The 26348-nt window shown below is 36.1% G+C and overlaps 3 protein-coding genes across 5 annotated transcripts; all 3 read left to right on the forward strand.

The window, feature by feature from the left end:
* Nucleotides 748–5689, forward strand: LOC18792168 (cryptochrome-1). Of its 2 annotated transcripts, XM_007225100.2 has the most exons (5): nt 748–1505; nt 2165–2383; nt 2804–3510; nt 4242–5038; nt 5294–5689. In XM_007225100.2, the coding sequence occupies exons 1-5, from the start codon at nt 1193–1195 to the stop codon at nt 5295–5297; spliced, it is 2040 nt and encodes a 679-aa protein (XP_007225162.1). In that variant the 5' UTR covers nt 748–1192; the 3' UTR covers nt 5298–5689. The 2 variants fall into 2 exon arrangements, with proteins under 2 accessions (XP_007225162.1, XP_020410792.1); XM_020555203.1 differs by lacking the exon at nt 5294–5689 and having other exon boundaries at nt 829–1505; nt 4242–5042.
* Nucleotides 12084–16735, forward strand: LOC18792949 (probable protein phosphatase 2C 10). Of its 2 annotated transcripts, XM_007222136.2 has the most exons (6): nt 12084–12514; nt 12668–12822; nt 13746–13982; nt 14082–14358; nt 15778–15932; nt 16080–16735. In XM_007222136.2, exons 2-6 carry the CDS (start codon nt 12784–12786, stop codon nt 16218–16220), a joined length of 849 nt encoding a protein of 282 aa, XP_007222198.1. In that variant the 5' UTR covers nt 12084–12514; nt 12668–12783; the 3' UTR covers nt 16221–16735. The 2 variants fall into 2 exon arrangements, with proteins under 2 accessions (XP_007222198.1, XP_020410071.1); XM_020554482.1 differs by lacking the exons at nt 12084–12514; nt 12668–12822 and adding an exon at nt 12883–13457.
* Nucleotides 23037–26214, forward strand: LOC18788708 (lipase 1). The gene is made up of 4 exons (XM_007222701.2): nt 23037–24275; nt 25375–25467; nt 25661–25728; nt 25830–26214. The coding sequence occupies exons 1-4, from the start codon at nt 23646–23648 to the stop codon at nt 25999–26001; spliced, it is 963 nt and encodes a 320-aa protein (XP_007222763.1). The 5' UTR covers nt 23037–23645; the 3' UTR covers nt 26002–26214.

A 26348-nucleotide genomic window follows, 5' to 3' on the forward strand; every position in this document is an offset into this window, starting at 1 on the left:
ACTTAAATACTTAAATGATGTTGAAAATAAAGATCCATAACATTATTGTTATGCTAAATTTAACGTCTGAATATAAGAAAATTAAAGTATTCAATTTACAATGAAGTAAATTTAAGTTTTAGTCACAAAAAAACATTCACTTTTAGAAAAAGCCAATTTTTTTTCTTTCAAAAAAGACAGAAAAACCCCTCAACCTTCAAACCAAAGACATGCAAATGTAAAGAATTCCTTAAGGAAATTCAAAAATAAATAAGAGCATTTTTGTCCATTTTAGCTTCTTTTAAAAATATTTCTCTCTTCTTCTTAAAATTAATTGACAATGAAAATAAAGATCCATAACATTATTAATATGCTAAACTTTAACTCCCCGATATAATATTTTCTCAAAATATTCAATATAAAAATAATTCACAATGGAAATTAAAATCCATAATATTATTATTATGCTAAAGTTTAACTTCCGGATATAAGATTCTCTCAACAAAGAATGAGTCAAGGTTTTCAACTCATGACCTGTAGAGCTAGATCTTCGATGTCATGTTGCATATGAATCTAAACAAAATTAATTTATTAAAGAAATTCGCCGAGCAAGCTAAGAAATATTTTCCACCCTGTCAAGGTAAAGACAGGGGATTTGAGAAGGAACTGGAGAGGTGGATGGGGATTTGTTTTGTTGCATAATAATAAGATAAGAGAAATATAAAAATATAGAAAATAAAAGTCGTGGCTGCAGTTCGCCTACCAATTTGTTGTAACTTGTATACCACCCACTCCATTAGCACTAACCTATCGTATTCACTCACTTCAGCCCCCCAGCCCATCTCTCTCTCTCTCTCTCTCTCTCTCTGCCCAAAAGGCGTTTTTGTAGCAACTAGCCTAAATTGCATGGGGGAGAATTTCATCCAAAAAATTAGGAATAAATAAATAAGAAAGAAAAGTAAAAGATAAGGGCAAAAATCAAATCTTTCACTCCTGAAAAAGAAATGAACTTTTTTTTTGCTGTTGGGTCTAATTCCCATCCTCATAAAACTCTAAAGTATGAGAAACAGAGCAAAAGATAAGATTAATTACAACCCCCCTGGCTCCAAGAGAGAGAAAGACACAGAGAGAAAGATATGTCAGATGGGTATATTAGTTTGAGATAGAAAATACTTGTGCTGGGTTTTGTTGGTTGGTGAAATATTTTTTGGGGATGTCAGGTGGTGGATGCAGTGTAGTCTGGTTCAGGAGAGATCTGAGGGTGGAAGATAACCCAGCTTTAGCTGCTGGAGTGAGAGCAGGAAGTGTGGTTTGTGTCTTTATTTGGGCACCTGAGGAAGAAGGCCCATATTACCCGGGAAGGGTGTCAAGATGGTGGCTCAAACACAGCTTGGCTCATCTTGATTCCTCTTTGAGAAGTCTGGGCACATCTCTCATCACCAAGAGGTCCACTGACAGTGTTTCTTCTCTTCTTGAGGTTGTTATTTCCACTGGTGCCACTCAGCTCTTCTTCAACCACTTATATGGTCAGTTCTTATCTGTTACACCAATTTTCTTAATTCTTATCTGTTACAATAGTTTTTAAGATGTCTTCTTTTTCAATGATCTGGTTTTTGTGTCTTGAATATAGGGATGATTCTGATTTCTATAGGCGTTTTGATTTTCTCTCCTCTTCTGGGTTTGGGGCTAGTTCAATAAATTTATTGGGTTGGCATGTAAATCTGTAGTATTGGTTGAAAAGTAATTCAATTTGTTTTCGTATCAAATTCAAAAAGGTTGGTGCTTTGGTGTCTGGCTGAATTGTTTGAGTATTTGATTAATTACCTACCATGTTCCTGTTTGGGTGATTTACTATTCAGTAGCTGTTGACAGTGTTGAGGTTTCTTGATTGGGGCAAAAATGCTATTTGATTGTTTGTATTTTAGTGGTCCTTTCTCACCAACAGTGGGAACAGATTCAGTTATGATTTATTCATTAAGCCTAATTGAATTTTTTAAAGTATAAAAAGAAGAATTTTTTAACTATCAACATTTTTAGTTACAAGGAACAGAATTTGTGTGTTCTGTCTAAGGATCCTTCTGTTCTTCATTTAGTTAATTCTTGTATTTCCATTACACGGTTGAGGAAATCAAAGTAACAAATCAGCTTTTGCAATTTAATGCTTAGTGCTATCTTTATATTTCAGATCCTATATCACTGGTTAGGGATCACCGGGCCAAGGAGGTTTTAACTGCTCAAGGCATAGCTGTGCGTTCCTTTAATGCGGATTTGCTCTACGAACCATGGGATGTTAATGATGTCAATGGTCGCCCGTTCACCACCTTCGATGCTTTTTGGGGAAGATGCCTTAGCATGCCATATGACCCAGATGCACCGCTTCTCCCCCCTAAGAGAATTATATCAGGTTTATTTGGATTCAAATTATTCTTGAACTTCAACTGTATTCAATATCAATACACATCAAGCATCTTATTGTATCTTATGTCCCATCTTGTTTCTCATCCTGTGGCCCATCCTGTTTATATTTCAACAAATATTTTGGTGCTGGAATTATGTCACTGCCTTGATAGGCCTCATGATATTTATATAGCCTCTAAGGTGGGGGTAATTGTCTTGACTATGTTACTGGTGAACATGCAGGGTTCACTGCTGGCTTAGGTTGGGTTTTTTTATTTTTTCTTCTGTTGTTGCTCTATGCGTGTTATAGGTTTCCTGATTCGTCCAGTATGCGTACTTTTTCTACAAGAATTTCAAGTAATACTTTCATGAAACACCTTTCAGTTCATGTATTAGATTAACATTTGAAAGTTCATGAACTTTTCAGGTGACACATCAAGGTGCCCTTCTGATACATTGGTTTTTGAAGATGAATCAGAGAAGGGAAGCAATGCGCTTCTTGCTCGAGCTTGGTCACCTGGGTGGAGCAACGCTGATAAGGCTCTGACCACATTTATAAATGGACCATTACTTGAGTACTCTCAAAACCGCAGGAAGGCTGATGGTGCCACAACATCATTACTTTCTCCCCATTTGCATTTTGGGGAGCTAAGTGTGAGAAAAGCATTTCATCTTGTTCGCATCAAGCAGGTTCTTTGGGCCAATGAAGGCAACAAGGCTGGTGAAGAGAGTGTGAACTTGTTTCTGAAGTCTATTGGTCTTAGGGAATATTCAAGGTACATTAGTTTTAATCATCCTTACAGTCACGAAAGACCTCTTCTTGGGCACCTAAAGTTCTTCCCCTGGATTATAAATCAGAGCTATTTTAAGGCATGGAGGCAAGGTAGAACTGGCTATCCATTGGTGGATGCTGGCATGAGAGAGTTGTGGGCCACAGGCTGGCTGCATGATCGTATACGAGTAGTAGTTTCTAGTTTTTTTGTAAAGGTTCTACAGCTTCCATGGAGGTGGGGAATGAAGTATTTCTGGGATACACTCTTAGATGCTGATCTTGAAAGTGATGCTCTTGGTTGGCAGTATATATCTGGTACTATCCCTGATGGTCGTGAATTTGACCGCATAGATAATCCACAGGTGTGAATGCTGAGCTTGATTATCTTGAATTTTAGACCATACACACACAGCTCTAAATTTTACAAGGCAAAAAATTTATCCATGCTTTTTACTCATATGTTGCAATTCTGGCATTCGAATCTTAGATATATAGTTTCAGCTTGATATTCTAATGTCCCTCATCAAAGGTCATCAATAATGAATAGAATCTAGTGCACCTTGTTTGTCAGTGCTCATGACTGTTCATAAGAAGCAATTTCTCAAAAGCCTGGGAGACATAGTTCTGCCTTGATTCCACTCTCATATGGTGCCTCACCTGAAAGGCCCCGCCAGTAGTGGCTACTAGGTTTATAAGGGCAGTGGAATTGGTGGTCATCAACAGTACCCCTTAGGAATCTTTGGTCTACAGTATTGATGAATACAGGGGTTTTTGCTTTTTAAGGACATTGACATGCTGCTCTTTAAAGTATTAAAAACGAAGCTCGTGGAGTTGTTTTCACACATGGACTATCAAATCATACATGAAAACCTGCAAAAATCTTGTGTTGAAAAGCTTTGTTTATATAATGTTTCTTCACTTTTAGCTATATTTGTGTCTGAAGCATCGAGTGCAGACGCAATTTTTTATACAGTTATGAAATTTGACAATTGATTCATGCTCCTCTTTGTTTGAGGGGATTAATGCAATATTACCACTCTTAGTTGATCAAGTTTCAGTAATAAAAAATCTCATATTGATTTGATTTCTACAGTTTGAAGGTTACAAATTTGACCCAAATGGAGAATATGTGCGAAAGTGGCTTCCTGAACTTGCCAGACTTCCAACTGAATGGATACACCACCCATGGAATGCACCAGAATCTGTACTCCAAGCAGCTGGAATTGAATTAGGATCGAATTACCCTCTCCCTATTGTAGGAATAGATGCGGCGAAAACCAGGTTGCAAGAAGCATTATTAGAGATGTGGCAGCACGAAGCTGCTTCAAGAGCTGCTGTTGAAAATGGAACTGAAGAAGGGCTTGGAGATTCCTCTGAATCAACCCCAATTGCCTTTCCTCAAGACATACAAATGGAGGAAAATTATGAACCAGTGAGGAACAACCTTCCTGCCACCCGAAGGTATGAAGATCAGATGGTCCCAAGCATGACTACATCTTTGGTGAGAGTTGAAGAGGAAGAAAGTTCATTGGAAATTCGAAATTTGGTGGAAGAAACCAGAGGGGAAGTGCCTACAAATGAAATGGTGAATCAAGAACCAAGAAGAGACACATTAAACCAAGGGGTTTTGCAGACTATTCGTAACAACACTCTGCCACAACCAAATGCCGCAATAGGGCTGCAACATGCTATTGAAGATTCCACTGCAGAATCTTCCGGTAGCAGTAGGAGAGAGAGGGATGGAGGTGTAGTTCCAGTCTGGTCTCCTTCAACTTCTAGCTACTCGGAGCAGTTTGCGAGTGATGACAATAGCATTGGAACAAGTTCTTACTTGCAAAGACATCCACAGTCTCACCAAATAATGAATTGGAGGCGGCTATCTCAAACTGGGTAAGAACTTTTGAACAATTCACCAAGCAGACTTTTGAAAACCTTCCTCTTGCCTAAGCAGTTAAGAAGCTTAGCTTTGAGGCATATCACAAAATGGAATTGGGTCTGTTGGTGTATTACTTAAATTTCTTGAGTTGTTAAGTTCTAAAACAATGTATCACAAAGCATTAAGTGAATGCCTATTTGTTTGAGAGTTTATGTTTATATTCGTAGGCTGGCTACCTCATTTTCACTCCCAATTTTCTTCTTTTACAGGTAAAACATATAGATGCAAATAGGAAAAAAAAAAGAAAAAAAAGTGTGGTGTGGTGAAGTGATGCACGCCATCAAATGGATTTGGGGAAGGTGAACATATCTTCCACATTGACCTTCCAACCCTTTCTCCTGTCCACGAGTGACCTCAAACAGCAGTAGACCTCCTGTGTGTGATATTTTCTAATTAATACAGGCAACTTATTAGCTATCCTTTTCTTCTTTTTTCTTGTTCTACCATAATGCAGCTCTGTTGTATAGCAATGTTGTACTTATAAAGGAAGAGAGTGAAATAAGATATGTAGTCATTGAATATCTCATTCTATTGGTAGCAGATACTTATAACGTATGCTATGCTATGTATCCACACTTTGTTGTAGGTTTGGAAATTTACTGATCTGTTATGGAAATTGCCACCACTAAGTATCTGCCCTAATATCTTTACATACTAATGCAATATCAATGCGAAAGAGACGAACTACACGATTGAATATGCCTGTGAGTATAGGGATAGTTCTTTACTTTTGGGAATATGAGAAATCTTGTTAAAAGTAAAAATAAGGAATCGTTCTACATCTTATTTGGCATGACCAGAGTGATTTTGTGACATTTTGTGCATAGCCAAGACTCCTCTTTAAACTTCACACTTGTGCAAGTGTTCTCGCTATCAGATCAGCGTTGCTTGAGTAAACAGGATTGTGTACGACACTGGCGTTCTCATCAGATTTTACAGACGTGGGTGCCCGGAGAACACTGTCATCAGATCCTACCGGCGTAGGTACCCTGAGAACACTGTACACCATAGTAGCGGCAATGGCTCCAAGAATAGGGCCTGCAGTATAGACCCAAATATTCTTATAAATACCAGTGACGGTAGCAGGGCCAAAACTCTGGCAGGGTTCATAGAAGCTCCAGTGATAGGCCTGCAGATTCCAATGCATAAAAAAATGTCACAAAACTCAGCAGACTAGTGCTATAACAATGAAGGTAAAATGCAAAGCTATGGTAATAAATCAGTTATTAGATTTTTACTGAGGAGTTACGATTGAGTCGGAGATGTAAGTTAAGATGAGAACATGAGACATCGATTCACATATCGACTCTATCTTTATCTTTTCCATTTCAGAACAAGTTAGTTTACTAAGTTTTTAAGAGAAGGAAAGGGAAAACATTTTATATTAAATGTTATAAACAAGTTATTTCATGAAGAAACCCTCAAACTTCGGTGTTAGTGTCTCACATGTTTGCATGGAAATCTGCGGCCAGCAGCCAAGGCTATGGTAACTGCAGGGTTGAAATGGGCACCAGAGACATGCCCAACTGCATATGCAGTGGCCGCAAAAGCAAGACCCCATACAAGTGCTATGCCCACAATTGTAAGAGATTGTATATTGTTGACAAGAGCAGCCCCACAGCCACTAAATATAAGAATGTATGTGCCCACAAGCTCTGCCATCATCTATTCACACAAACAAAGACATCCCAGATGGTGAAAATGGGAATTAAAACTCTTGGTTAGTAGATGATCACAACAATTATGGTCGTGAAAGCCAACGATCTTTTGGCCTAGTGACACTCAGTCTCCACTTTCACGGACAATAATTGTTGAATCAAAAGAAAGATTTAACCACAAAAATGGATGTATTATCAGTTACCCTTTGGAAGATTGAAGTAGAAATTTCAGCCTTAACTGTACGTTTCTTCTGAGTACCAGTTGCCCCTGCTTCTTGCACAGCGGTGTGTCCAGTGGACAAGACAAGTTTAGGGGAAGAAATTGAAAATGAATTAGACACTGCAAAAAGTAAGAGAGCTTGAGCTTGACTTGATGGCCACCTCTAGCACACACTTACATATATATGCAGTATTTCTTGCATTAAAAAAAGGAGTTTGTCTGCACTGTCACAAGGATATTTTCCATATATGTTATGGAATTTTATATATCATACTTTCTTGCCATGAATTGTTTTGGTTTGTAGTTGTGCATAATTTATTGAAGCCGGACTAAATATCTTTTTTCTTGTTTGTTTTTGGAAATTGATTTGAATAGCATACGTTTTTAGTATTTGGGAATCAATTTGGTGGTATCAGAACTAGTAAACTTGATGTGGGGCGTCCATCTGTCGATTACAAAAGTATCTGTCATGTTCAAGAACTAGGTCAAATGCAACAGCGAAGGGCTTATATCAGTATCAGCTAGCAAGTTAACAAGAAGAGAAACAAGAGAAGAAAGTTAGATTTTTTTTAACCTTTTGGTGAAATGTAATTTTGCTCATTGAGTCATAGCCTATAATTCCATTGCATGGAACACAGTGTCCATTCAACCTTTGAATTTCATTTGTAAAATTTTACCAAGAATAATTACAAAGCAAGCGACAAAGTTTGTGGCTTAGTGAAGGAAGTAGACAACCTTGGAAAGCTAAATTTCAAATTGAACAAATTGTGCAGAAGTTCTTAGTTTTGGTTGCAGAATTGAGTCTCATTTAATATTGGCAGCTCCACTGCTACACATCAGCTATGAAACTTTAACATGAAACTTATTAACGAAGATTTAAGCGAAAACTTCTGACTTTAATGATAAAGCACTTATCTTCATATTTACAACAAAAGTTTGATTTTTGCTCGACCCTATTTCATTTAGATCAAGAACAATATATTTGACTAACGATTAATGGTGTTAGGACCAATTATCACATGCAGACCTTCCTAGAATTTAATATGTAGCAAACAGATGTCACCACCAGGTTTTTTGGAAATTCAATGCCTTGCTGCCAATTGACACCCTACATTCTGACCAAAAATTAATAGCATTCACCATGAATTTAAAAAGTTATAATTTTTTTTTTTTTTAAAAAAAAAGGCATTCATATTGCTGCAAATCGTAAATTAACATCATTCAACTTCCTGGACCAGCATTAATTGGTTAAAGAATATTGCAGATTTTTGTTTTTGTTTTGATAGGCAAACAACAGTATTGCATTGCAGCTCAGGTTAATAGATTTATTTCTTTTGATAAAAGGGAAGATTTTATTGGCTGTGTGTTGGACAAATAGAGAGGTGCTGCCATGTAGCTGAAAGATAACCTATATACTTCTTTTTGATATATTGCAATTTTACTTTGTACCACAAAATGATTTGGACTCGTGGCATTCAGTTTTCATTTTGTTGAAGGAGGTTCGAAGTTCGAAGTTCGAATCTTATTGATAAATAAATAAAAGAATTTGAAAAGTAGGAAAAGTGGAGAGAAAAGACAATGCCTCATAAAAATATTAAGTGAATCATGGTCTGGGGGAACCTTATTAATGGGCTCTTTTGGTGCCATACTAAGAAGCAAATGATATAGAATCATGAGATGCTCATAGTAGAGGTTATGCCTGTCTTAATAGGGCATAAAGCCTACCAATTCATAATTGATCAGCCATTGGCCAATTTTTACTGTTTTTTTCTCTGGAAGAAGCATCAAAAGCCTGCATTTCTCTTAGTAGAAAAGCATCAGATTCAGGACCACTGCAGAAGTCAACACAAATATATTACCTAGGAGCTTTAAAGATGCAAATGATTTGATGAGGGATCAAGATGAAGCAGCTATGTACCACTAGATGAAAGCTCAAACCTATTGAGTACAAAAGAAAAAAGTAATGATCATGAATTTCTGTTTTATTATCTTATAAGATTATTATATGGGATGATGAAGATGATTTGCTTAATAAATTAGATTAGATGCTGCATCCCATTAACCATTTTTCTTTGGGACTTTGAAAAACTCCCACTGACTATATATTTATATTTATAAAATACTCCAAGAAAATGCAATGTGACCAAAACTGACAGGAAGCTGTGAACAAATCAAGTTTACTCAAAAGGGTAATCTGGAAGTTAAGTAGATAATTAGTCTGCAAACTTGTTTCATCAGTGTGGAAGACTGGGATGAGAACTCAAGTAATTGGATCTGTATCTCTTTGTGATTTGTAAAAGGCATTTATAAACCCCATTTACCTCTTGTGATTAGGTAAAAAGGTAGATGCTGTTGAGGACTCTAAATCAGAATCATGCTTTGAGGTTATTGGCTTTGAGGGCCTCAGCCACAGTGTAGTTATAATATGGCTGCAAGTCTGGCCAATTAGGGTTTAGTTACTTGCACCAGCCACCATCTCAAAGTGGATCAAATCTTTACTAGTTCCATATCCTGCTTTTGGAATTAACAGCACTGAAGCTGCTGATTTGTTACTTTTTCTGCATAAATTTTATTATATCTTGTGTGGTCTGTTCTCAGCAAGTGTTCAAAAAGACCATGAGCCTCCTAAGATGACCTGATTGACAAAGTTACATTCTGTTTGCTTCAAACATTTTAAACCTGTTTCTCCCTCTAAATGGTCTCCTCCACCTGAATTATATATTGGTTCAAGATGAACTTTGTTGCTGCCATTAAATTTGATCCAACTCTAGGTGAAGCAAGGGCTGCTCTCTTAGCAATCACAGAAGGGTTAGCAGCTTATACTACTACAGAGGGTGGTTTTTATTATTTATAAATTCAAGTAATTAATTCCATAGAAAATCAAGATTCTTCTTCTGGTTGGAAAATGATGTATCAAAAGAGCTTTAGCATGGCCAGGTACTGCAACTTTGCGGCTGATAATGTTGGACAGTGTGCTTCATCTCATGACCTGTATCAGGCTCCACTTTTTCTTTGGTTCTAAACTCAAAATTAAATATCTAACTAAATATCTCTAACTAAATATCATGACCTGATGGTAGTTTTGTAAATTATAAGAAGTTCAAAACCTCTTTGTTATGTTGTAAATGGGTTTTAAGTGTGTTTCCAAAACCTATTTCATGTAGAATTTTTTTAAATAAATTTAAGCCCTTATATCGGACATAATAGTGAAACTCCCTCCAAACTATTCGGACTTGTAATGCTTATGTCTTCTTTTCCTCTGCTTTTGCATCTTTTACTCAGAAACCAAAACAAAGGGGCGGCTAAAATGTTATCCTTGGAGATTGAACTTTTATTTTGGTTACATTAATATACCAACAGTATAGCTACAAATTTTGTACATACATACATATATGTTTCAGAGTAATATACCTATCTGAGAAAGAAAAAAAAAAGCGTATTTTTGGTCAAAATTTGGGAGGGGATGTGACATTAGGGTTCGAAGTTAAGACCATTAATCTTGTAAAAACACATAAATTTAATGAAACATCAAATTTTGTAAAAACAATAAGAAATTCCAAGACTCGTCATCTTTAACTCCTTTGGAAATATTGCCTGAGTGGTATTTCTTTCCCGTATTTCAAATACTTCGTACAAAATCGCTAACAAAATGATAAAAGATAAATAATTAGGGAGTTACTTGTAAAAAAAATAAAAAAAAATAAAAAAAAAAGTTAAGTGCTTATGAAACTAGTAAACATTTACCGTCTTTTCAAAGGGTGAGTCAATTAAGTATGTTTTGTAGTGGCCAGCAAAACGTGAAGTAACAGACTCCGTATGATAAGCTGATTAAAGATTGCGATCCTTTGTGGGTCAAAAACAGATTGTGATTGATCCCTCACCCAAAAAATTGTGAAGAGTTTTAAGATTGCGATAGTCTCTAAAAATTTATTATCTTCTCTGCCTGCCTGCAGAAGCTCTAATTAATAACGTTTTATTCCATAAGAAATTAGACATTATATTATTCCTGAAATAAAAGGCATGTATTTGGACGAATATTAATACAAAATCCTTTACCGTTGACCTTTGTAGTTAGGTGGAATTTCTTTATCTCTCAAAAAACAAGAGTCTAGTGGAGAATATGTATGGTCAAAAGGTCCTTTCGTTTGCCAAAAAGAATAACCCTTTTGCATTTCTTAGCAATGTTGCCCTAATTGGTTGCTCCAAATAAAAAATAAAAAATTTGTTGCCCTAATTGGTATATAGAAGTTGGAAACAAACAACTCTCACCTAAGATACGGATGGCTCACTTGAAAAATTATTAAGAAACTCCTTTTCTTCTTTTGAAAGCATCAGACTAGTGGAAAAGGCCTAGCTTAGTAGAAAATGCCATTGACTTCGTACTAATGGTCTCAAATTCGAATCCCCATGACTCGTGGTAGTGTGTGTGTGAAAAACTCTCCTCTCTCTATAGTTTAGATCATTATTTATACAAAAAAAATCTATAATTAAATTAAATTAATTACGACGGTATAATCCATTATGGCAATAATAAAAAATCCGAAAGATAATGGCAATCAAAAACTCATTCTTTTGGTGCATAAGAATATCTGTTCACTAAAAACATCCCATATGATATTCATTCATTTTAATACAACACTAGTACAAACATATGCATACATAACCCTATAATATAATACTAAGTCATATTTCTTTCTTTTTTGGGTCGAACTAAGTCATATTTCTCCGTCTCCAAGAATCAAAAGCTTTGGCGGTCAATTATTTTCGGATCAAAATTCAATATTTAACATTAATTTTAAAGATTTAAGCACGTTATTGTGATTTGAATCAAGTTTGAAAGTCAACCATTGAACTTGACTCAACAATTAATGATCATGAATTTTTATAATTAAAGTAATAAAATTTTAGAGTTTTGCTAATATCAGCCGTGAAAGCGTTACATACTAATAATGAATATTGAAGAGTCTTCCTTTTAGTATTTAGCTTTCCCCAAATATTCCTTGGAGTATTTAGGTACAAATATTTTGTACAAAATACAAAACCGTGTGCTTAGAAAAAGACGAATACAAAACCGCGTGTGTAAAAAAAAAAACACAAAAGTGAAATACGAAAAAGCAGCATAGGAAAAGAAAGAAAGAAAAGAAACAGACTGGACTGAAAATGAAGAAGATAGTAGAGGCAGCAAAAAGTCAACAGCCAAGAAGTCTCTGTTTTATGGCATCCTTTTCCAGTTTCCTTTAGGACCTTTAAAATAAAGTAAAAATAAAAATAAAAAATTAATTAATTATTCATTCCCAGACTCCCACGATAGCGGTTATAAATCATCACACAGTTCCTAAGCTCGCATAAAACTTTAATTTCTCCAGTTTTATTTTATTTTCCCTTTTTAAAGAAAAAGGTTTCAAATGTTCTCTCTTTTATTTCTTTATTACTCGTCATCATTACCATTCTGTTTTTATTCAATTGCTTGTGCGAAGTCATCAGAAGAAGAAGAAGAAAGGGGCACCGCCAAATAAACAAAAGCCAAGCCATTTTCTAGCTTTCATTGGGTGGTAAGACCAAAATCCCGGGTACCCAGTTCCTGTTTTTACTCGTTTGTGGATTTTGTTCTTAGTGGCTTTGTGGGTTTTAGGGCTGTTTTGTTTTTTCAAAAAGGTTTTTGCTTGCTTTGTTTATAATGATTGAAATTGGTTCTCATGGTGCAGTTTGAGAATTTAGGCAACAAGTTTTGATCTTGGAAGGTGGGTCTGGTTTGGAATTTGGATTGGAGGTGATTACAAGAGTTGGATGCTGAAGATTTAGCTCCAGTACTTCCTTTTTTATGGATAGGTTATGCTGTTTTAGCGGTTCCTACTCTCAGGTGATCATGTTTTTTCACTTCTTATGCCCCTTATATGCAGTCCTTTTATTTTATTTTGTTTGTTTCTTGTTTGATGTATATTTTCTCAATCATAAGTCTTATAAAGCATGGTTTTTGATTATTTTCTGGGACTATATGTGTAATTCAATTGAGGAATTTTGTTCGTGTACTTGATTTTTCTAGTAGGATATCCATCAGCTTTCGGGTGGATTTGAAAATTATGTTTTATTAATTGTTATGGTCAGCTGGATTAATATGCTCTTTTGGGATTAAAGGGTATCATGATCGTTCATTCTTCTTTGTTCATTTATTTCATCTTTTCCTGTTCTCTACCGATGTTGTGTGTTTTGGTTTTCTGATATGATCTTAGGAACTGCTTTGCAATATTTGGTAAATTGAAGTGATTTTGGGTATTCTACTTGACTGAGGATGCTAAAGCCGAGTATTTACTTTCTTCTGCTGCATTTCTGAAGCTGGGTACAAGGGATATTCAGTTGCCTTCAATACTAGAATACTTAGGCCACAATTTCCATAGCTGTGCTGAACTTCTGAATTGAGCCAACACGTGCGGACCAAAAATGAACCACCATGTTTCTAACTGGCTGCTCTCTTGGTTTGGTGCATTAAAAATAAGTGTATTGTTTTTACTCAACAGCCATATAATAGAGTTCTGTTTCATTGTACTTAAAAGAAGCTTAAGAAGGAAAGCAATTCTAAAAAAGAAATAGATTCAAGCTCGATTTTCTTCTATGCTTGCCTTAATGCATGAAACTCAAATTTCATTCTTTACCTGGTAAATGGACTAGAAACTGAATTTTTATGTTTCGAAGCAAAAAGTTGAAAACAATTGTTTCCTTCTGAATGCTGCCTGTCTATGAACTATACAAGATTGAGGTTGTATTATTTATAATTTTTCTATGCAGTATGGGGGACGTTCATCATCTGGCTCTGGTAAGGGAAGAAGCCACGATGGGTTAGTAAAGTATGGTTTCAGCCTGGTAAAAGGAAAAGCTAATCATCCAATGGAGGATTATCATGTTGCTAAGTTTGTTCGGAGCCAAGGACATGAGTTAGGATTGTTTGCTATATATGATGGCCATTTGGGAGACACTGTGCCTGCATATCTACAGAAGCATTTGTTTTCAAATATCCTTAAGGAGGTAGCTGCTAATTTCAGATAGTTCCATTTATTTGTCTTGTTTAGGTACATAGAAATTGTTGGGTGATGTATTCTTACAATTTTCCTGTAAATATTGCAGGAAGAGTTTTGGGTCGACCCTAACAGATCTATCCTAAAAGCCTATGAGCGGACGGACCAGGCAATTCTCTCTCATAGTTCTGACTTGGGGCGTGGTGGGTCCACTGCTGTAACTGCAATATTGTTAAACAGTCAGCGATTATGGGTGGCAAATGTTGGAGATTCACGGGCAGTTCTTTCAAAAGGTGGTCAGGCAGTACAGATGTCTATAGACCATGAGCCCAATACCGAACGAGGCAGCATTGAAAACAAAGGTGGCTTTGTCTCAAACATGCCAGGTATTTTACAGCAATGATGTTTAGCAAGTTCATTCAATGTGTAAATACACATTTAAAACTGTAACATTTTGAATGAACATTACTGGTTTTTCAAGAAAAAGAACGAGTAATCAATTTTCACTATTTTATTTTTTAAAATGGTGCTTCATCTGTTAATATGTCATGTAGATTTTAGTTTTGTGCTGCAAGGGTTTTTCCACTGAGATAAATTCCAAGACTTTTGTCGCTTTCTCAACAATTGAAATTGTTCAACAGTTCTTACACCAAATAGATAGAAGCAATACCATAAACTATTTTATTTGCAAGAAAATATCAGCATTCAGATAGGAGTTGAACTATGATCAGCTTACTTTGTCTTAGAGGATGACTTTGCTGATCCTTTGGATTAGTTTTCTGCACATCTGTTATTTAATTCAAATTTGTGTTGGCTATACTTTGTGGGAATTGCATTCTCCAGAAGAACTTAAAACTTTTAGCAACTTTAAGTTTTCCAAATAAGTAAATACGAAAGGGGAAAGAAAGAAGTAAAACCTTATTCCATTCATAAGTTTAGCCATCTGAGTACCAAAGACTTGATAATTTCTTATGAATCACTTGAGCACTTCTGAACAATAGTAGGAAATTCTCAATCAGGTCCTTATTGTCCAAATTGTAGAAGTTGTTTGAACAATTTTTTTAAACAGATTTTAGAATCTGGCTTCCTCTCTGACTTTTAGCAGACAGTAATCTTTTTACTGGAGGCCTTTGTAGTGCCGTGATACCCTTGACCTCCCCATCTATGCCATGCGGTAATGATTCCTCTGGCTGTAAATACGTAATTATGTTGAATATATGAACTATGTCTCATCAGGTCACCAACTTCCTTGACCTTCCGGCACTGGGCAGGCATCCGGTTTTTCAAGTTTCCAACTAAAGATTGGATGACACTGTGCACAAGATAAAAAGGGCTTTTTATCCAAACTAAGACCTTTTTCGAGAATCTACCTTCTATTGACATCTTTGTTTGTTGATACTTTGTTTACCGGAGTTGGTCTCAGCAGTCTGCATGCCTGTTTGTCTGATGTTATGGCGATGCAAGCTTAGAAGAAGCTAGCATTATTTCAATGCACCAACTCTTCCCTATTTATTTTGGGGTAATAAAACTCTTCAAGTGGGATTTAGACCACAAATCAGGATTTCTCATTTCAATTTTAATTATGAGTAAACAACCAGTGAAAGTTATCTTGTATAAAAAATGTTTAGTCTTAAGATATTTTCCTGATGCAGCTGTGAGTTGCATGTGTCAATTATGGGGTCTTTCATGTTAATGAATATTCAGCATCTATCATTGGTATTATAGCTGTAACCACACAGGGTACCAATTGAGCTTATGTTAAGCCTGTCATTGATCTGACTTCTATCACACGCTTGTATTTTCAGGAGACGTTCCTCGGGTCAATGGGCAGCTGGCTGTTTCTCGTGCTTTTGGAGACAAAAGCCTCAAGTCACATTTGCGATCAGATCCCGACGTACAAGATACCTTCGTAGACAATACTACTGATGTTCTAATCCTTGCCAGTGATGGTCTTTGGAAGGTGAAACATTTTACCTGATCTTTCTTCTCCTTGGTGCATTGTGCCAATTATTTTAGCAGTCTAGAAAAAGGGGAAGAATTCACCTAAACGGAGCGTACTTCAAATATCATGACAATAACTTTTTTTCTTCTGTATGTGATAATCTAGGTCATGGATAATCAAGAGGCAGTTGATATTGCAAGAAAGATTAAAGACCCTCTGAAGGCAGCTAAGCAACTAACAGCTGAAGCACTGAAAAGAGATAGTAAAGATGATATTTCTTGCGTTGTTGTTAGATTTAGGGGATGATACCAGTAAAACCATATTGCTTTCCGGGTGCAGTATATAGCAATAATCCAAGTTTCGTCGCATGCAAGGCTGATTTATGAATGGATTACACAACAACAACAAATACATACCTGGTTGGGGTAAACCTTGAATGAGTTATGCAGCATGGAAATTGGCCAAAGAAAAAGAAGGGAGAAATAGTGGAATGCTTCTCACTGTAAATTTATGCTCTTATTTATGTTCTGGTGTTTGATATTGTTTGAATTCTTTGAGAAGGTGATTTAGTTTCATGTATATGTGGCCATTTTACTTTACTCAAATGACCAAGCGGCTATGTAGATGACGTGCTTCTGTTTGTGATTGGAGGAATGCATTTTGTTTTGGACCAGGTTTTTCCTTTTGCGGTATCAAATTTGTTGAAGATTGCTTACCAGTGGAGATTTTAGCTGGGATAATACAATTCTTTGTTCTTCCCTAGCCTAGTCATTTGTTATGATCGAAGTCCGGTAATAATAAAAGTTTGTAGTTTTGATTTGAAATTCCTCTCATTCCACTCAACTTAAATAATTTCTTTTAACTTTTAGTGTTTTTTATTTTTTATTTTTAAGACTTTGAAAATTTAAAATTAGCCATAGCCATTGGGGCGGGGGAGTTTTAGATTGAATTTTGAATTTAGTCACTTTCGAAAGAAATAGAAAGGATTAATTCGTCCATTTAATTAGAACCATTACATTGGTAACATATGTATGAATATGTACCTATACGTGCGTTAGGCCAGTTAAGTAAGGGAGTGAATCAGTTTCTTTGCACTTATGTTCAAATACCCTCCTCGTACTTGTATCAGTAAAAGTCTGATAAAAAACAATAACATATTCAAGAATTCAATCAAAAGATTAAAACAAGAATTCAATCTAACACTTGATTTTTATAAATAAATAAAAAAAGAAAATAATTTTTAACGAAGGTTTTTCATTATAGGGACATTTTCAGATACCAAATGTAACAAAGAGGTGAATTCATAAAACTATTCAGGGGTACAATATACAAATATGGTATAAAGCAGGAGGGAGGGAGAGAGAGTCACCACCAAATTCGCAAACGCTAATACACCGCAATATCGGTCTATAATAGCCAAAGCCTTGTATTGTAGCTAGGGTTTTAAGCCGAGCCTATATATACACACAATTAACCTCTCCTCCATTATCCCTCCCTGCAATGCTTCTCTCCGTCACTCTCTGCGGTCTTCCCTTCATTTTCTCGTCATTTTCTGTGCGTAGTTAAGCAATAATCATGATTATTTGAATTTGTTTAGTGGGTCTTTGCTTGGTTTTTTTCTTTTACAGTAATTGCCTCTTCTTTCGGCTGCAAGGGTTAAGATCTTTTGATCAATTTCTTGGTTGGCTTTGTTCTGGAGGCATAAATTGATTCTCCATGGTTTTGGGGCTTAAACCCAGATTTGCATTTCTTGCTTTTCTGGCTACCCTTTGCTTGGAACATTTGAATCTTCCTTTTTAATCACTCAATTCTTTTTATTTTTCATTTCTTGGGGTTCTCTAAAATTGGTTTATGGGCATAAGTGAAAAAAAATGTTATGGGATAATTGGTGTAGTAACAATTCTTGTGCTCTGATTAGGTCAAATCTGCTATTTGATTTTCCCCAATTTGTGGTTGGGTTTGGTTTTTCCCCAATTTTAAGTTAGAATTTCAATTTAAAAAACCCAGTGACTCATCCAAATGCACAATTAGAAATGAAAAAGTCATTGAGAAGACAAACTTAATTATGAAGTACAGAAATTAATAATTACAAAACTTTCCTTCTGTTTTCCCACTGTTTCTCACCAACCAAAAAAGACCAACAATTATCCCAGAAGAAATATTGCATCCGAAGATGATAAATCAAAGAAGATTTTTAGATCACACTCGAGATGGGATGGGAGAGAAGAATGACTGAGAGTTTGGATCTCAAACTCACCCAAATTCCTATTTGAAAGCCTTACTTTTTGGCCTTTCAAGTTTTCCAAATCCACTTGAAAATAGGCCCAAACAGAGTGATTTGGATTTGGACACCTCAAATCTCTTCTCCCAAACGGGCCCTTATAATTGGGAAAAAAAAACCCAAAAAATAAGTATGGGCAGGTTGTGGTGAAGTGGCTTTGTGGTAAAGATGTAACTGGTAATCTTTTCAAATGAACAATCTAATGCATTTTTGGTATTTTCAGAAAGAAAAGATTTTGCAGAACTAAACCAGAATAATATAGTCGACTTAGAAGGAAATTATCGGTCCAAGAAAAAGTTGAGAGAAAATTATTAGGTTAAATATGAGCTTCTTTGATTTTAGGTTGCCCGAAACCAAAAAAATAAAAAAAATAAACTAATAGAAAATAGTCCTAGTTTGGTTAACAAAAGAGATCTGCTAGTTATTGGTTTAGGAATTTAATTTGTTTCCAACTAAGATTACCTCTATTTAAACCCTAAAAAAATGCAAGGGTGGGTAGCTCAAGTAATTAAGAACATTTATTCATGCATCCTAGATCTTAGATACGATTCCCCGAGAAGAATTTTCTTTCAACCAATTGGGTTCTGGGTTCTTTCTACTGTCGGTAAAGGCAGCCAAAAATATGTCATCTTCCATTGAGGCTCTTGCAATGGCTGGTGCTAATTATCTGGAATGCAACATTGATTTGAAAGAGTTGGAAAAGAAAGACCAAGAGCCACCACCATGCCACTTACAAGCTGAAACATTCGAGAGGGATATTGAGTACTTAAGCTCCCTAACTCTGAGCTCACCCAGTTTTCGCAGTCTTAAGTATGATGAAAAACGAAAGGGTAGGAACCAGTTGATGCAGAGAGACAGCCTTGTAACCAAGAGGATGGAAACTAGGGTTTTGAAGAAATCAGGGGAAGCGATGACAAAAAGGATGTAGGGAGGAAGATCTCACTGGTTATACATTGACATTACTTTTAGCGTAGGTTTGTTTTGGCTAGTCACATAACATGTTCTAACTTCAAAGGTTGGTTCTTTTGAGAATAAATGATCTCTCAAGGTATGAAGAAATTATTGTATGGTTACCGTAAAACGGTTACGTGGTATAATTTGTTCACGTGTGTTATAATATGAATATACAACAAGTTTGATATTTCCAACTTTTAGAGTATAAAATAAATAAATTTTTTCATCTAGTTTGTCTTTTCTTTTATTTTTATTTTTAACTTAGTTCATACTTTAATGTTATTTTTAATTTGTACTATAGTACAATTTTAATATCTTGGTCATTGTGTTTGATTTTGTTATTAGCAAGTTAAGGACAATTTCAAATTTTGGTCAGTTTAATAGATGAAATAAGTTTCATCTCTCATGGTTTCCTTTTAACTACACTTTAGTCCCTAGAGGTTTAGGGCTAGTATTGAAATGGGACTCGAGATTTCAATTTCATCAATTTCATACCCAACGTATCCAAATATGACCAATTCACCCCGTCTGTTAGATTGACCGTCTAGTCAACGTTAAATGTTGATGTGTCCATTGTGGGACCCACCTACTAACAAATTCAAAAAAAAAATTTATATAAAATAACATAAAATTTTAAAATAAAAAAAGCTTGAAAAACTCAACTCCCCACCCCCCACCAATTCCCCACCGCTTCTCGCACTAACCCCAGCCCCCTCCCTCTTGCTCTGCACAACCAAAAGCCATGAAAAAACCAGAAATATACCAATGACAGTCTCAAGCCAGCTCCTTTCTTCACTGGTGGAACAAATCCCCCTCAATTCAGCACGTTCTCAAGTTTTAGTTCCATGTAGATGATTCCCAACATGTGGAGGTATTCCAAACCACAAGAACTTCCGCAGCACAAAACATGGAAATAAAGGTCCTAGTTAAATTTGATTTGATTTTTAAAAAAAAAAAATCAAATAAAAAGAAAATTATGCAATTCAATATCTGAGAAAAATGGAGGAATATTCAAAATTTTCGATCTTGGCTCTGTGGGCCTTCTGATTCATGCTAGAGCCTTTCTTGTCTATGAATTTCATGGCCTAAAAGCACAAGGAAGACGAAGGCTTGCAATCCTGATGGGCGGGACTGAAACCGATGTGAAAGGGGGTGGTGGTGGGGCCGCTGGTTTGTTGGGTAGGGAAGAGGTTGGGTTTTTTTTTTAAGGTTCTCCTTGCGATCCCGATGGGTAGGACTGGAACCCATGCCTCTGAAGGTGCAGATGTAGATAGTGTCAATGTCGCCGATGCTAATGCGGAGGAGGAAAGTGGCTAGGGTTGGAGTGAGAGGGGGTGGGGGTGGTGAAGGCACTGGGTCATACCAGACCTACTCTCTATTTCTCTATTTCTCTTCCTCCCTCTCCCCCTATCTTCGTCATTCCCATCCTCCTCCCTTTATTTCTCTCCTTTTGTGGCTCAGTTTGATTGGATTGGACAAATTAGGTTTTTTAGGTTCGGGTCATTATGGATTTGGAGCAACAACTTATAGGGCTAGTGAGTTATTTGGTTCTGATTGTGAGGTTGATCTTGTTTTGGATGTTTGATTGTGTTTTGGGTGGGAGAGGGCCTGGGATTGATTGGGGGAGATGGAGAGAGAGAGTTGCTAGAGCTGGGGAAATTTTTATTTTATTTTTTTGTTTTGTTTAAAATTTTTATTTTCTTTCCAGAAATGCCCTTCACGCGGACTAGTTGGAATGGGTTGTCAGGGTCTGTGGCGGGTCCCACAGTTGACACATCAACATTTAACGTTTGACTAGACGGTCAATTTAACGGACGGGGTGAATTGGTCATATTTGGATACGTTAAGTATGAATTTGATGACATTGAAATCTCGGGGCCCATTTCGATACTGACCCTAAACCTCTAGGGACTAAAGTGTAGTTAATCCTAAAATTTACACCGAGTGAAAATAGCATTGACTTGTAGACCAGTAGTCTCATGTTCAAATCCTATTTCGTACCCTCATGACACCTTCATGTGAGAAAACTCTCCTCCTCAAATATCGCTTGTATTAAAAATAAAAATAAAAAGTTAAAATTTATAAAACGTCAATTCCAATACACAATATTATAGGCGTATTAAAGCTTATAAAATTAGTTTCAAATTCATGTACAAATTGCTCATAACCAAGAATTTATGATGGAAGATATAAGTTGTCAAATAGAGTCGCGGCCAAAAGCAATTGCACTTAGCTTGATTTATTTTCTCTAATTTGCTCCAAACAATAACCAGAAACTTGTTTCAACTTGTGGGTTTTACTAAGAATGAGTGAAAAATCATGTCTATATCCTTAGATTTGATTTTCAAGCAAGAAATAAAAGAAAATTTCAAAGTTTCCCTTTTGTAGAGTTAAAATAGCTTTTTCAAATTTTATTTTATGCTTAAGAATACAACTACAACACAAAATCCTTAGTGCAACTAGATTTCAAGATTGATACGATTTTAAAGAGTGGTCTAGATCCGCTAGTGTATCCACTATAAATTTAGTTTGTTGAAATGCATGCTAGAAACAATTTTATTTTATTTTTTTATGAGCAAAAGTTTAGGGGAAGGAGAGGTTATCCCATCTAGAATCAGGGCATACCAAAACCTCTTTAAAGACTTATAAATGGTAAAAATAATTTTTTAATAATTAATCATCAGTGATTAATTTGAAAGCTGCTATCAAGACAACACATATTTCGAATGATGCCACAAAGGCCCCAGTGAGCCGACAGGTGAGAAAAAAATTGAGTCAAATATTGTGACAAAGTGAATTTCTAGCCGAGTCAAAGAAAATAAATAGTGAGAAAAATTCCTAGTTTAAATCTCTTAATGAGTAATTGAATTTGCTTATTAACTAACATATACAAATACAAAGATAAAATTGGTCAAATTAATAACACAAGGACTAAATTGATTGATGAGATCAAACAAGGGATGAGTTGACATTCTAAAAGAAAATTGTAAATAAGAATATATGCTATGTTTAGTGTAGAGTGATCATAATTTTTTTTTTTTTTTCTAAATACAATCGATAGTTTATACTATAAAGGTTTCTTACACACACAATATTAAAGTGCCATGAAAATTTGAACATAAGATCATTAATATGCAAATTAAAACTCTTTTTTATTAGACTAAATCGTTGGCGTGTAAAGTGATTATAATTATAACCTAAACCTTCACTTCACTATGCCCGTGCATAGGTCCATTGATGATGTGGTGGCCCATAGTTTGGCAACCCATTGATGGTCTAATGAAATCCCTACCCGTATGAGATAGGGCTATCTTCTGGACTATTTAATTTCCATTATGAGATAGATATGCAGCCCAATTAATTTCCGTCATTTCATCTATTTATATTGAGGAAGCTTCATTTCTATTCATTTTTCTTCAATTGCGATTCAATTTATATATATGGTTGATTATTTTGGGTGATCGAAGTGACTACCAATCTGAGACTAGAAATCTTAAATATAAGCTCTAAATAATAATTTTACACTCTAAAACAATCAATCATGCCAATAAATATAATAATGTCTTCTCAACGTATACAAAATATCGTGAGACAAACCTATATATAGGTATATGTTGTGGGGATCACATATCTATCCACACATAAAAGCTAATGCTAGAATTTGAGTCATATATTAACAACTCAATATCATTCTACTAATCTATAATAGGGACATTCTTCATTAAATATTTAAGTTAATGACTGATTACATACTTTCAATCTGAGCCGTTGAATTGCATATAAGAGACTACCAACATATTTAATGAATACAGTCCAACGACCGAGATTAGAAGTATGTAACTAATACTTAACATAAAATACTTATTGAAGAATCTCCCTAAATAATAAAACCCCAACCCTACGTGCAAAAACAAAACAAAACAAAGAAATAAATGAACCTTGCGATCCAGATTTTATTGTCTTGCCATCTCAACCACTTTGTTTCTATTGAAGGATTGGGATCATTCCATATATTCATCTGGGGTCCTCTAAATTTTGGGCACACCCATTGTGAGTCTTGTTTCCTTATCAAAATATATTGTGACAAAAGTGTCTGTATATCCACATTATAAATATCAACTACATATTCCGATAAGAACTAACTTCAATATAATTCACGATCAATACAAACGTGACAGTCTAGCAAGAGAATATTTTTTTGGGTAAATGTCATTGTCAACACAACACTATCTCCCACTCTTCTCGAGTACTTTCCCCTCTTTGCTTTGCATAATTTTTCCATGTCTCAACTGGCCCTTCTTCATCTACGCATTTGTTGTACCGCATGTAACATGACATTCACATGAAAAGCAAGTTCCCAACCAAACCAAACTCAACGAACCCAACTCACCAATCAGCATACACCACCTCAAAACAACACAAAATCACCCGGAGTCCTCAATAGGGGACTCTTTTCCCTTCAATTAGCTCCACACACTTCCAAAAACTTACCAAAAATGCCATGCTTCAGCTTCACCGAGTCAAAAAATTCGTGCCACCGGTCCACCTTCGCCCGAGCCGGTCTCCGGTCCGCAATCACAGACATCAAAGATGGCGGTACCACCATGCACTGCTGGGTCCCGCAGTCCCCAAACCCGTCCAAGCGCAACCTCCTCCTCATCCACGGCCTCGGAGTCAACGCGATGTGGCAATTCGTTGACCTCCTCCGCCACGTCACCCCCCACTTCAACGTCTACGTCCCCGACCTCCTCTTCTTCGGCGAGTCGTCCACTACCCGGCCGGACCGGTCCGAGTCGTTCCAGGCCGAGTGCGTGATGCGGGTCATGGAGGCCCACTCGGTGCGGAGGCTGAGCCTGGTGGGGCTGAGCTATGGCGGGTTTGTGGGGTACAGCCTGGCGGCCAATTACAGGGAGTCGGTGGAGAGGGTTGTGATATGCTGCGCCGCGGTGTGCTTGGAGGAGAAAGACATCCGGGAAGGCGTGTTTCCGATATCGGATTTGGACGAGGCTGCGAGCATTTTGGTGCCGCAGACGCCGCAGAAGCTTAGGGAGTTGATCAAGTACACTTTTTTCAAGCCGCCTCCTCTTGGGTTGATCCCCTCTTGCTTGCTTATGGATTTCATTGAGGTAAATGTTTCTAATACTTCTTAGATGATGATTAAGTGATTAAGTATGATGATTAATCATGAATTATGATGATGATTAAGTTAAGCTAATCAAACTACCGGTCATAGTAGATTGTCAGTTGAGATGGTATAAATAGCAATATCTTCTCTCGTTCATGCATGTCTACTCATAACAATGAGACCCGCTATAAACTCAATCGTCATAAGTTGGAAGTTTAACAAGTGCAAATACTTCAAGTGTTGTCTAATTGCACAACTCTTTCATGTAAGTGTCGTGGGTCGTAAATCAATGTATGTCTTGTCATGCAAATTTTTGTAGTTAAGGTATCGTTATCAATCTCAATTTAAATCGAACTTCTCTTCTATGTTGCGTACGCTATAATTCATGTGCACGTCATGAGTAAGGATGTAAGAGTGAAAATTTTATTCAAAAAGATCAGAGCGTGTTTTGACCCTTAACTAGGCTTGAAAGAACCCATTAATCCTTGCAATTGATGTGCACAGTTGGTCCGAAATGAAGCGAACTTAGAAGAAAAGATCAATTTGGACTGAGATTAGTAGCAAGGAAGGAACATAAAACATTGATATATATAGTTATTTTATGTGTAATTTGACTTATTAAGACATTCTCTTGAGATCTTGTCCCGACAGTGATCTCGAAACACATTTGCTTCGTTGAATTTTCGTTTTGAAGGCATAAATCATGTAGTAGTTTGATTTTATAAAATAAAAAAAAAACAAAAAAAAACCATGTAGATGTAGTGGTGGTTGTAGGACTGGTCACGTGCATGCTGTATTAATATTATAGATATAATCACTACATGGTGCACGTGACTCATTACAAAATCAACTACCAGTCATGGAATAAAACATTCAACGGGTCAACATGGTTTGGTATGTAGTATGTATGGTAGTCTTAAAGGGAATTATTGCAATAATATTTTAAGTGGTAGAGTGAGAATAATATTATCCTTATTAAAATCATCCCAAATAAAAAATTATACACATGTCAAATTATGATTTGTTAAAATAACTATTTACATGTAAGCAGCCAAGTAATTTCGTTATGCAATGGAACTCAAATTATGGTGAATGGGCAGGCAATGTACACTGAACATGTGAAAGAGCAGAAAGAGTTGATTATGGCCGTCCCCAAAAACCGAAAACTTTCAGACCTTCCCAAGATTCCACAGGTTCATTTTTCATCTATGTATTTTTCTTTTGGGTCATAGCACATCTTTATCTTACTCAAGTTAGTTGTCCACGTGTGCATCAGCGGTTGAAATCTCCACGGACCTTAGCGAAATTCTTGTCATTTTCCTCTTATGCAAAATTAGAATAACACATGATTTAGTGCTTCTTACCTTTCTCTCACTCCTCTCACAGCCAACCCTTATAATATGGGGAGAGCATGATCAAGTATTTCCGCTAGAATTTGCATACAAATTAAAAAGGTGAGTTTCTGATCGAAGTCTTTGACCGAGTGCATGCATTTGTTTAATCTCTCTTTCTGAATTTTGAGTTCATTGGTAAAAACATATATATATTTATACAGGCACTTAGGGGAGAACGCTGAGCTTGTGGTGATAAAGGATGCAGGACATGCAATTAACGTACAAAAGCCCAAGGAGTACTACAACCACATCAAGTCCTTCTTACTCGACATGCAGCAGCCATCTGCTAATAAACATCAACAACATTCAAAACCACTTCAATCACTGACATGAAGCTATTTAATGTAATCCAACCCTTAATCCCATATAACAAATTTGTGTAATTTAATTGGATCAATCGTGACATGACGTGCTTCATCAAGCAAAATATTTTTTTTTATATATTATTTATATTTTTATTGAAGGCAAACATAATACAAGACAACATGTAATGTTTTAGCATAAACGGCTCAAAATATGCATACCCTCTTTGTTTAGAAGGGTTAAGATGTTGACGAGTCCTTATTCAGTTAGGATTTTAGTTACTTAATTATTTATAGAAGGGTTAAGATGTTGACGAGTCCTTGTTTAGTTAGGATTTTAGTTACTTAACTATTTATATAATCCTGTTGTAACTGAGA

This window comes from Prunus persica, chromosome G1, assembly GCF_000346465.2.
Source record: "Prunus persica cultivar Lovell chromosome G1, Prunus_persica_NCBIv2, whole genome shotgun sequence".
Lineage (NCBI taxonomy): Eukaryota > Viridiplantae > Streptophyta > Magnoliopsida > Rosales > Rosaceae > Prunus > Prunus persica.

Excerpts from the sequence above, each read along its gene's own strand:
- LOC18792949 (XM_020554482.1), top strand. The coding sequence starts at position 13,401 with ATGAACCACCATGTTTCTAACTGGCTGCTCTCTTGGTTTGGTGCATTA. Across the intron at positions 14,359-15,777 it reads CTTTGTCTCAAACATGCCAG|GAGACGTTCCTCGGGTCAAT; the intron begins GTATTTTACAGC and ends TTGTATTTTCAG. Across the intron at positions 15,933-16,079 it reads CCAGTGATGGTCTTTGGAAG|GTCATGGATAATCAAGAGGC; the intron begins GTGAAACATTTT and ends GTGATAATCTAG.
- LOC18792168 (XM_007225100.2), top strand. The coding sequence starts at position 1,193 with ATGTCAGGTGGTGGATGCAGTGTAGTCTGGTTCAGGAGAGATCTGAGG. Across the intron at positions 1,506-2,164 it reads CTTCTTCAACCACTTATATG|ATCCTATATCACTGGTTAGG; the intron begins GTCAGTTCTTAT and ends TTTATATTTCAG. Across the intron at positions 3,511-4,241 it reads ACCGCATAGATAATCCACAG|TTTGAAGGTTACAAATTTGA; the intron begins GTGTGAATGCTG and ends TGATTTCTACAG.
- LOC18788708 (XM_007222701.2), top strand. The coding sequence starts at position 23,646 with ATGCCATGCTTCAGCTTCACCGAGTCAAAAAATTCGTGCCACCGGTCC. Across the intron at positions 25,468-25,660 it reads ACCTTCCCAAGATTCCACAG|CCAACCCTTATAATATGGGG; the intron begins GTTCATTTTTCA and ends CTCCTCTCACAG. Across the intron at positions 25,729-25,829 it reads TTTGCATACAAATTAAAAAG|GCACTTAGGGGAGAACGCTG; the intron begins GTGAGTTTCTGA and ends ATATTTATACAG.